Source organism: Saimiri boliviensis, chromosome 12, assembly GCF_048565385.1.
Source record: "Saimiri boliviensis isolate mSaiBol1 chromosome 12, mSaiBol1.pri, whole genome shotgun sequence".
NCBI lineage: Eukaryota > Metazoa > Chordata > Mammalia > Primates > Cebidae > Saimiri > Saimiri boliviensis.
In genome coordinates, this window is record NC_133460.1 from 76771811 (window position 1) to 76781435 (window position 9625).

Consider the following 9625-nt stretch of genomic DNA (forward strand, 5'->3'; position numbering starts at 1 on the left):
GAGATCTCGGCTCACCGCAGCCTCCGCCTCCTGGTTTCAGGCAATTCTCCTGCCTCAGCCTCCTGAGTAGCTGGGATTACAGGCACACACCACCATGCCCAGCTAATTTTTAGTATTTTTAGTAGAGACGGGGTTTCACCATGTTGACCAGGATGGTCTTGATCTCTTGACCTCGTGATCCACCCGCCTCGGCCTCCCAAAGTGCTGGGATTACAGGCTTGAGCCACCGTGCCCGGCCATTTTTTTTTTTTTTTTTTTTTTTTTTTTTTTTTTTGAGACAGAGTTTCCCTCTTGCTACCCAGGCTGGAGTGCAATGGCACGATCTCGGCTCACCACAACCTCCGCCTCCTGGGTTCAGGCAATTCTCTTGCCTCGGCCTCCTGAGTAGCTGGGATTACAGGCACACACCACCATACCCAGCTAATTTTTTGTATTTTTAGTAGAGACGGGGTTTCACCATGTGGACCAGGATGGTCTCGATCTCTTGACCTCGTGATCCACCCGCCTCAGCCTCCCAAAGTGCTGGGATTACAGGCGTGAGCCACCACGCCTGGCCTGAGGCCACCTTCTTACAATGAGGCACAGGTGCCCTGATCATACACTGAGATCCTACCTCATTCTGGGTGTTTCACCAACATTTTTTCTAACACTGTAGGTGCCATCCATTCAGAGTTAGTCAAGGTAGTTTCATCCTCCAGAGTTTTCTGAAGGTTTATGTTGTGGATTTTAGCGGGGCTTTGCAGGAATATGAAAACCCATCTAAGAAACTGTATATCCAAGAAACTGTATATCTAAGAAACACATGATTGAGACTAATAGTGTGAGCAAGAGAATTAAAAATAGGATGTCCTAAACATCCTCTTTCCTCTAGGAAGAGGAAACAACTGTGGCTGGTGAGTTTTCAAAATGTTCCAATCTCTTGGGAAGTGAAGGGGGGAAGGGAGGGGATTGTTTTGCTTTGATTTACCTTTATTTTTAAAAAAATTTAGAGCATTCATGTGCTTTGGACATAATAGGATGGGATAGGAAGAAAGGAGAGTAGGCCGGGTGCTGTGGCTCATGCCTGTAATCCCCAGCACTTTGGGAAGCTGAGGTGGGCTGATCACTTGAGGTCAGGAGTTCAAAACTAGCCTGGCCAACATGGCAAAACCCCATCTCTACTCAAAATACAAAAATTAGATGAACATGGTGACTCATGCCTTTAATCCCAGCTACTCAGGAGGCTAAGACAGTAGAATTGCTTGAATCTGGGAGGTACAGGTTGTGGTGAGCTGAGATCGTGCCATTGCACTGCAGCCTGAAGACAGAGCTAGACTTGAAAGAGAGAGAGAGAGAGAGAGAGAGAGAGAGAGAAGAAAGAAAGAAGGAAAGAAAGAAAATGTCTCTGAATAGGTGGCATGCACTCAGGGGTGAATAACTGGCAGTTTACCACCAAGGGCAGTGAAGAAACTCTCATCCTAAAGCACCGGCAATGCTCTATCATAGAAAGCCTGGGGAGAGCTGGCTTCTGTTCTAGCTCTGCTGTTTCCTTTTATTACTTCTCTAATATAGAGCATTTAATGCTCTATATTTATCTCCAAGTAATGCTTTAGCTACAATAGAAGATTTCGATATGTCCTATGTTCATTTAGTGCAAAATTTTATAACATTTTTTTGTAGACACAGGGTTTCGCCATGTTGCCTAGGCTGGTCTTGAATTCCTGGCTTCAAGTGGTCTGCCCGCCTCGGCCTTCCAAAGTGCTGGAATTATAGGCATGAGCCACCGTGCCAGACAGACATTTTATATTCTGTTTTCTTTTCTTTTCTTTCTTTCTTTCTTTTTTTTTTTTTTTTTTTTTTTTTTTTTTTTTTTTTTGAGACGGAGTCTTGCTCTGTTGCCCAGGCTGGAGTGCAGTGGTGCAATCTTGGCTCACTGCAACCTCCACCTCAAGGGTTCAAGCAATTCTCTTGCCTCAGCCTCCTGAGTAGCAGGGATTACAGGCACACGCCACCCCGCCGGCTAATTTTTGTATTTTTAGTAGAGAAGTGATTTCACCATGTTGGTTAGGCTGGCCTCAAACACATGACTTCACAATCTGCCCACCTCAGCCTCCCGAAGTGCTGGTATTAAAGGCATGGACCACCACACCCAGCCTATATTCTATTTTCTTTTGTCCTTTTTTTTTTTTAAATGCACTAAATGGATTTCATGACTTCATTGGCTGGGTACCTGCATTTTGAAAACACTATTGTATTTCAAAGAAAAGTAGCATCTCATAGCAAACAATGAAATCCTACCTAAAGAAGAGGATCTTAAAACTTCTAGGCAGAAGAATAATTTTTCAGCGCAAAATATTTTCTGATTTCCCTTATGACTCCCTCTTTGACCCATGGGTTATCTAAAAGTATGTTGTTTGATTTCTAAATATTTGGAAAACTTCCGAATCTTTTCCTTTCATTGATTCCTATCTTAAATCCTTTATGGTCAGAGAACATGCTTTGCATTATTTAAATTGTATTAAATAGCCGGGCGCGGTGGCTCAAGCCTGTAATCCCAGCACTTTGGGAGGCTGAGGCGGGTGGATCACGATGTCAAGAGATCGAGACCATCCTGGTCAACATGGTGAAACCCCGTCTCTACTAAAGGTGCAAAAAATTAGCTGGGCATGGTGGCGCGTGCCTGTAATCCCACCTACTCCGGAGGCTGAGGCAGGAGAATTGCCTGAACCCAGGGGGCGGAGGTTGCGGTGAGCCGAGATCGCGCCATTGCACTCCAGCCTGGGTAACAATAGCGAAACTCCGTCTCAAAAAAAAAAAATATTGTATTAAATATGTTGCAATTCATTTTATGGTCCAGAATATGGTCTGTGTTGGTGAATGTTCCATGCATATTTGAAAATGTGTAATCTGCTGTTGTAGGATACAGTATTCCAGGAATGTCAATTATGTCAAGTTTGTTGATAGTATTGTTCAGGTCTTTATATTCTTACTGCTTTTCTGTCTTCTTGTTCTATTTATTACTGAAAGAGAAAGGTTGAAATCTCCAGATATAATTGTGAATTTATCTTTTTCTCCTTTGGGTTCTATCAGTTTTTGCTTCATGTATTTTGTTGCAGTGTTAGGTACGTTAACATTTAGAATTGTTGCCTTTTTTGTGAATTGATCCTTCTCTCATTATATAATGTCCCTCTTTATCCTTCCTTTGTTTTGGAGCTTATGTTGTTGGGCATAGCCACTTGTGGTAAGCAGAATAATGCTCCCCCTCCCCATCCCCACCGATCCCACCCCCGCCCCGTGTTGACGTCTTAATCCCCGGAACCTGTGAATATATTGTGATCAATTGCATTAGATTTCAATGGGAAATTAAGGCTGCAGGTAGAATTAAGGAGGCTAACCAACTGACCTTGAGATTGAAAAATTATGGATTATTTGAATGGGCCCAGTGTATTTGTAAGTGTCTTTTTAAGTGTAAAAAAATAAAAATAAAAAAGGCGGAGGCAAGAAAGAGGGAGTCAGAGAAGGACATGTGATGATAAAAGCAGAGGTTGAAGTTAGATGATTGTTGGCTTCGGAGATAGAAGAAAACCAAGGGCCGCGGAATGCGGGCAGGCTCTAGAAGCTGGAAAGGGCAAGGAAATTGATTCTTCCCTAAAGCCTCCATTGCTCATTTTCACTCAGGTTGGCCTGACTCCCTGCTGCTTCTAGCTTGACCTTTTCTGAGACTCTTGGTTTGGCCTTGAACCTTGTCCTGTTGAATAGCAAGATTGGAATTCACCCAGAATTTTCTTTCAGTCAGCAGAATGTGGAAAACTAAGATACATCTTTCAGGTGATAGCATACCCAGGCAATGAGATGTGCTAGAAAGTTGGCATTGTGTGAGCCTAATAATATTCCTATACAGATTTTCTTTCTGGGCTGAAAACAGGGAAGACTGTCAGCATCCCAAGCTCATTGTGACTAGCCATTTCCCATGTCTGCCAAGCAAATTTATAGTCAAATTGCACTACTCTTTTAGAGCAGACATCGTTTACCAGTTAAATTAAATTGAAAGAAAAAAATGGAAACAGTATATAGGAATATACTGTAGGAAATTACTGTATCTGTAGGAAAGGGAATATGTTTATGTATAATAAGAAAGGATTCAGCTGGGCGTGGTGGCTCAAGCCTGTAATCCCAGCACTTTGGGAGGCAGAGGCGGGTGGATCACAAGGTCAAGAGATTGAGACCGTCCTGGTCAACATGGTGAAACCCTGTCTCTACTAAAAACACAAAAAATTAGCTGGGCATGGTGGTGCGTGCCTGTAATCCCAGCTACTCAGGAGGCTGAGGCAGGAGAATTGCCTGAACCCAGGAGGCGGAGTTTGCGGTGAGCCGAGATGGCGCCATTGCACTCCAGCCTGGGTAACAAGAGCGAAACTCCGTCTCAAAAAAAAAAAAAAAAGAGAAGGTTGATACTTGTAATTGGCAGAGAGCTTTCTTACTGTTACAAGTTGAATTGTGTCTCTTCAAAATTCAAATCAAGGCCAAGCCTGGTGGCTCACCTCTGTAATTCCCAGCAGTTTAGGAGGCTGAGGTGGGAGGATTGTTTGAGCACAGGAGTTCGAGACCAGCCAGGGCAATGTGGTGAAATTCTGTCTCTACAAAAAATACAAAAAAATTTAGCTGAGTGTGGTGGTGGATGCCTGTAGTCTTGGCTACCAGGGAGGCTGAGGTGAGAGGATCATCTGTGCCCAGGAATCTGAGGCTACAGTGAGCCATGATTTTGCCACTGCAGTCCAGCCTGGGCAACAGAGTGAGACCCTGTCTCAAAAATAAAATAAAATTTAATTTAATCTAAAAATTCAAAGAAAGTCCTAACCCCTAGTACCTCAGAATACAACCTTATTTGGAAATAGGGTTATAGAAGATATAATTAGTTAAGATGAGGTCATACTGAAATAGAGGGGGATCCTAATCTAACAGTACTGATGTCCTTTTAAAAACGGGAAATTTGGAGACAAACACACAAGAATGCCACAGGAAGAAGGCAGAGATCTACAAGCCAAGGAATGTCAAATACTATCAGCAAACCATCACTAGCTAGGAGTGAAAATTGGAACAGATTCTCTCTCATAGCCCTCAGAAGAAACCAACCCTGCTGCCACCTTAATTCAGACTTCTAGCCTCCAGAATTACTAGACATACATTTATGTAGTTTAAGCTATCCTGCTTGTGGCACTTTGTTACAAAGTACCTAGAAATGAATACAATTACTATTTAAGGAAGTATAAAAATAAAACAAAACTTTGTGAAAGTACTCAGGGGATTTCAATGTTTTCATCATTTCCCATGCAGCTAAAACAGTTAAACAAAACTATACTTACTTTATGTTCATAATTTGTATTATGCACCAATGAAAAAGAATGAGGTATATTTATATTCACATGAGCTATTTAGAAAGATCTCCAAAATATATTATGATGTGAAAAAGCAAATTGTGGCCAGACGTGGTGGCTTACGCCTATAATCCCAGCACTTTGGGAGGCCAAGATGGGCAGATCACTTCAGATAAGGAATTGAGACCAGCCTGGCCAACATGGCAAAACCCCATCTCTACTAAAAATTAGCTGCGGGTGGTGGCATGCTCATGTAATTCTACCTACTTGGGAGGCTGAGGCACAAGAATTCCTTGAACCCAGGAGAAGGAGATTGTAGTGAGCCAAGATCGTGCCACTGCACTCCAGCCTGGGCGACAGTGCAAGTCTCTGTCTCAAAAAAAGAAAAAGAAAATTGTAAAATATGGGGTCAAGAGATCGAGACCATCCTGGTCACCACATGGTGAAACCCCGTCTCTACTAAAAATACAAAAAATTAGCTGGGCATGGTGGCACATGCCTGTAATCCCAGCTACTCAGGAGGCTGAGACAGGAGAATTGCCTGAACCCAGGAGGTGGAGGTTGCGGTGAGCCGAGATCACGCCATTGCACTCCAGCCTGGGTAACAAGAGCGAAACTCCGTCTCAAAAAAAAAAAAAAAAACCAAAACCAAAACAAAAAACAGAATGTCTAATGTAACTGTGTGAAGCTGGCTCTACTTCCAGCCTCACACAGTTGTTAGCAGGATTTAGTTCCCTGCTGCCTGCCCCTCCAGTCTGTCTTCAGTCCCTTGCTGTGTGGGCTTCTCCACATGGGGAAGCCATTTTTATTTAATCAAACTCAGAAAAGGAGTCAAGAGTTGGCTAACAAGATAGAAGTTACATTATGTGATGTAATTACAGAAGTGCCATTATGTCACATTTGTTGCATTCTATTGATTAGACGCAATTCACAGGCCCTGCTCATAATCAAAGAGAGGAGAATACACAGAGGTGAGAATACCAGGAGGCAGAGATCACATAAGTAAATATATTCTTACATATAGTCTGCCACTATATGTAACTTGTAGAATTTAAAAAAAAAATGATTTACTCTTATTTGAAGAATTTGAATTTAACTTTGATTTCTTTTGAACAAATTTTATGTTCTTGAGATCACAGATGTTTAGGATGCAAGGACTATGAAGTTGTTGTTTTAATGTGGTATGCAATGGTATGTTTCAAATGGAGGACCAAAATGTTCAGAATAAAGCCATCTCACCTTGTTAAGAAGGGAATGACCATGAAGATTTAACTTCAAGCTCCCAGATAAGTGGTTGCAACACTTATATATATACATATATATATATACACATACATACACACATACATATATATATAGTTGCCCCTCCATATCCATGGGCTTTCCATCCACGGATTCAACAGTGGGTGGGAGGAAGGTAGGGAAAGAAAGAGAACCAGGGTGCAAATCAAATAGAATAATGATAGCGTTCAGTGGCTGCCAGCTTGTGACTCTTGCTTTATGTGACTTCTTAGTTTCTCTCTTTTGCCAGCAATTCAAGATGTGTTTAAGAACTTAATTCAAGGTGTACTTAGAAGTAGATCAAATGTAGGTAGAATTTCCATTGCCTTGCCAGTTCTTTAAATCTAACTGTACAGTTTTTATTGAGCACCTAACATACACAGTCTATCATTACATCACACTAACAATGAAATACATTAACAATTAGTTACATAAAACAGAGAGATACAACTTCCATAATGATCAAAATGACTCTGAGACACATACTTACATTTTAGCTCTTTTTAAAAATATTATCAAATATAAAGAGAATACTTTATACTGGAGTACTCAAAATCCACAATTCACTTCTGAATACAGAAGGTTAATGGGAAAGTTTCAGAACATAGTCATCATTTCGTTAAAAAGTAGCACTTCTAGTGGCACACCCCTGTAGTCAGAGCTACTCTGGAGGCTGAGGCAGGAGGATCACTTGAGATTGGAATGTCAAAGCTACAGTGAGCCGTAGTTGCACCACTGCACTTCAGACCAGACAACACAAGACTCCCTGTCTCAAAAATAAAAATAAAGTAGCACTTCTAAGCCACGTACAGCAGTGCATGTTTGTAGTCCCAGCTATTCCCCGCTATTCTGGAGGCTAAGATGTGAGGATCCCTTGAGGCCAGGAGTTGGAGACTGCAGTGCCTATGATTGCATCTGTGAATAGCCACTGCACTCCAGACTGGGCAAGCCAGACCTTGTCTTAGAAAAAAAAAAAAAAAAAGTAGCCCTTCTAAAAGAATGGAAAGGCAATCATTCTGAAAACCTTCCCTTGGAGCCAGTTTCCACCTGTAAGGCTTCTGTCCCTATAGAGGTTATCTATGATAACCACCACGTGGCATCCAAGTTCCTACCAATTCAGAAAGGGGAAAAACGTCTGCAGTCTTGGGCCGGGCACGGTGGCTAACACCTGTAATCCCAGCATTTTGGGAGGCTGAGGTGGGTGGATCACGAGGTCAGGAGTTTGAGACCAGCCTGACCAACATGGTGAAACCCAGTCTCTACTAAAAATACAGGTGTAGTGACAGGTGCCTGTAATCCCAGCTACTCGAGAGGCTGAGGCAGGAGAATCGCTTGAACCTTGCAGGGAGCAGAGGTTGCAGTGAGCCGGGATTGCACCACTGCACTCCAGCCTGGGCAGCAGAGCAAGACTCCATCTCAAGGAAAAACAATAATAATAGAAAGTCTGCAGTCTTGTTAGGTGAGAAGACATTGATTCTACCTGGCTCAGGTTGTCAATTTCTTATGGTTGCATTTAACAGAAATGTTAAACAATAAACATTGCATCCCTCTCCCCACGTGGGACTCACATCACTTTAGTCACTCTATCTCCCCCTTATTCTTAGCCTCTCTCTGCATCGATTTCTCTCCCCAGTCTCTGGTTTTGCACATTTAAGGTAAGCCTACTTCTGTTTCCATTATTTTTCCTACTCTTAGTCAGGACTGAGTCTCTTCAAAATTTTTAATTTCTCTGCTATCCCAGAGATTCTCCATACCCCTTAACACTCTCATCCCAAACACCCCACCCTCACCCTGCCCTGCCCCATTCTAGAACCTGGACTCCTCTCTATCATGGTACCCCCTGGTCTAAGCTGCTCTTAGCTTCTTTCCCTTCCCCACGCCTTCCCCCTCATCCCTCCCTGGGCTGGCAGGCAGCCTCAGCCGTTCCAGAAATTGACAAAGAAGTTGCAGAGGGAGTGCCACTTCTCCGCGCAGTAGGTCTCCGTGAGCTCCGCGTTCCCGTCCAGACCGTCAGGGTTGGGCCCGGTCCCCAAGGGTCGCTCCTCGTTGGGGACCGAGGCCGCCTTTCTCTTGCCCCCTTTGGTCTTCCTCTCAGAGGGCTTTTCTTTGGGCGGTGCGCTTTGGGGAAGAAGCGGTGTCCCGGCGGCAGCGCCGGGCGCACGCTCCCGAGGCCGTCTCCGGCTCGCGGCCTCGGGCTTGGGCTTCCGGGCGAATCCTGCGGCGGTGGGGCGTGCAGGCAGGGACGCGCGGGGCTCTAGCCGCAGCTCAGCCCCGTGGCCCTTGCTGCCCGCGCACAAGCGGGCCTGGAGCGGCGCGGGGTCGTGACAGGGCCTCCGCTTCTTCCGCAGCCCACCCAGCACCTGCTTCCAGAAGTGCGAGCGACGAGCGGCGTAGGCGGCGCAGCGCTCCGGCTCCCCGCGGTAGGCGCACCAGTGGCGCGCCCCGTCCGGGCTCTGGCAGCGCAGCGCGAGCTCACTGCCGGCTGTGGCCCCCGGGGCCGGCAGCAAGAGCTGCCAGCTGCACGCGTGCTGTTCCGGGCTGAGGAAGCGACCCGAGGAGCCGCCCGCGGGCCCGGGGACCGGCTCCACCACGTTGCCAGCTGCCCCCTTCTCCCTCCTTGCAGCCGCGAGGAGGCAACCACTCAGCAGCAGCAGCAGCGACGGCGACAGCGACGCTCGCAGCCTCGGAGGACTCATCGTGGTTTCTGCGCTCCGCTCTTCTCCGACCGCGTCAGTCCGGGCAGCGCCAGGCAAGGAGCCTTCCCTGGACCTGCAGACGGAGGCAGAGACCGCCACCAACTGAGCTAGGCGCAGCACTTTGCCCAGATACTTGCACCTGCCAACTCCCCTTCTGCAGACTTTCTGGAAGCTGCAGCCTGCGAGGGGACCCTGTAAGGAGCTTTCCTGGGGAAACTGCTTATTGTCAAAACAATCACTTTGAAACCATGTATGCATTGAGATTTTCTTCCCCTTGCAAGTACGATAGCAAAA

At 45.3% G+C, this 9625-nt stretch overlaps 1 protein-coding gene across 1 annotated transcript; it reads right to left on the reverse strand.

The window, feature by feature from the left end:
• Window positions 1-7600: 7600 nt before the first annotated feature.
• Window positions 7601-9331, reverse strand: FGFBP3 (fibroblast growth factor binding protein 3). Its single transcript, XM_003922400.4, has one exon. It carries the CDS (start codon window positions 9329-9331, stop codon window positions 8552-8554), a length of 780 nt encoding a protein of 259 aa, XP_003922449.2. The 3' UTR covers window positions 7601-8551.
• Window positions 9332-9625: the final 294 nt, after the last annotated feature.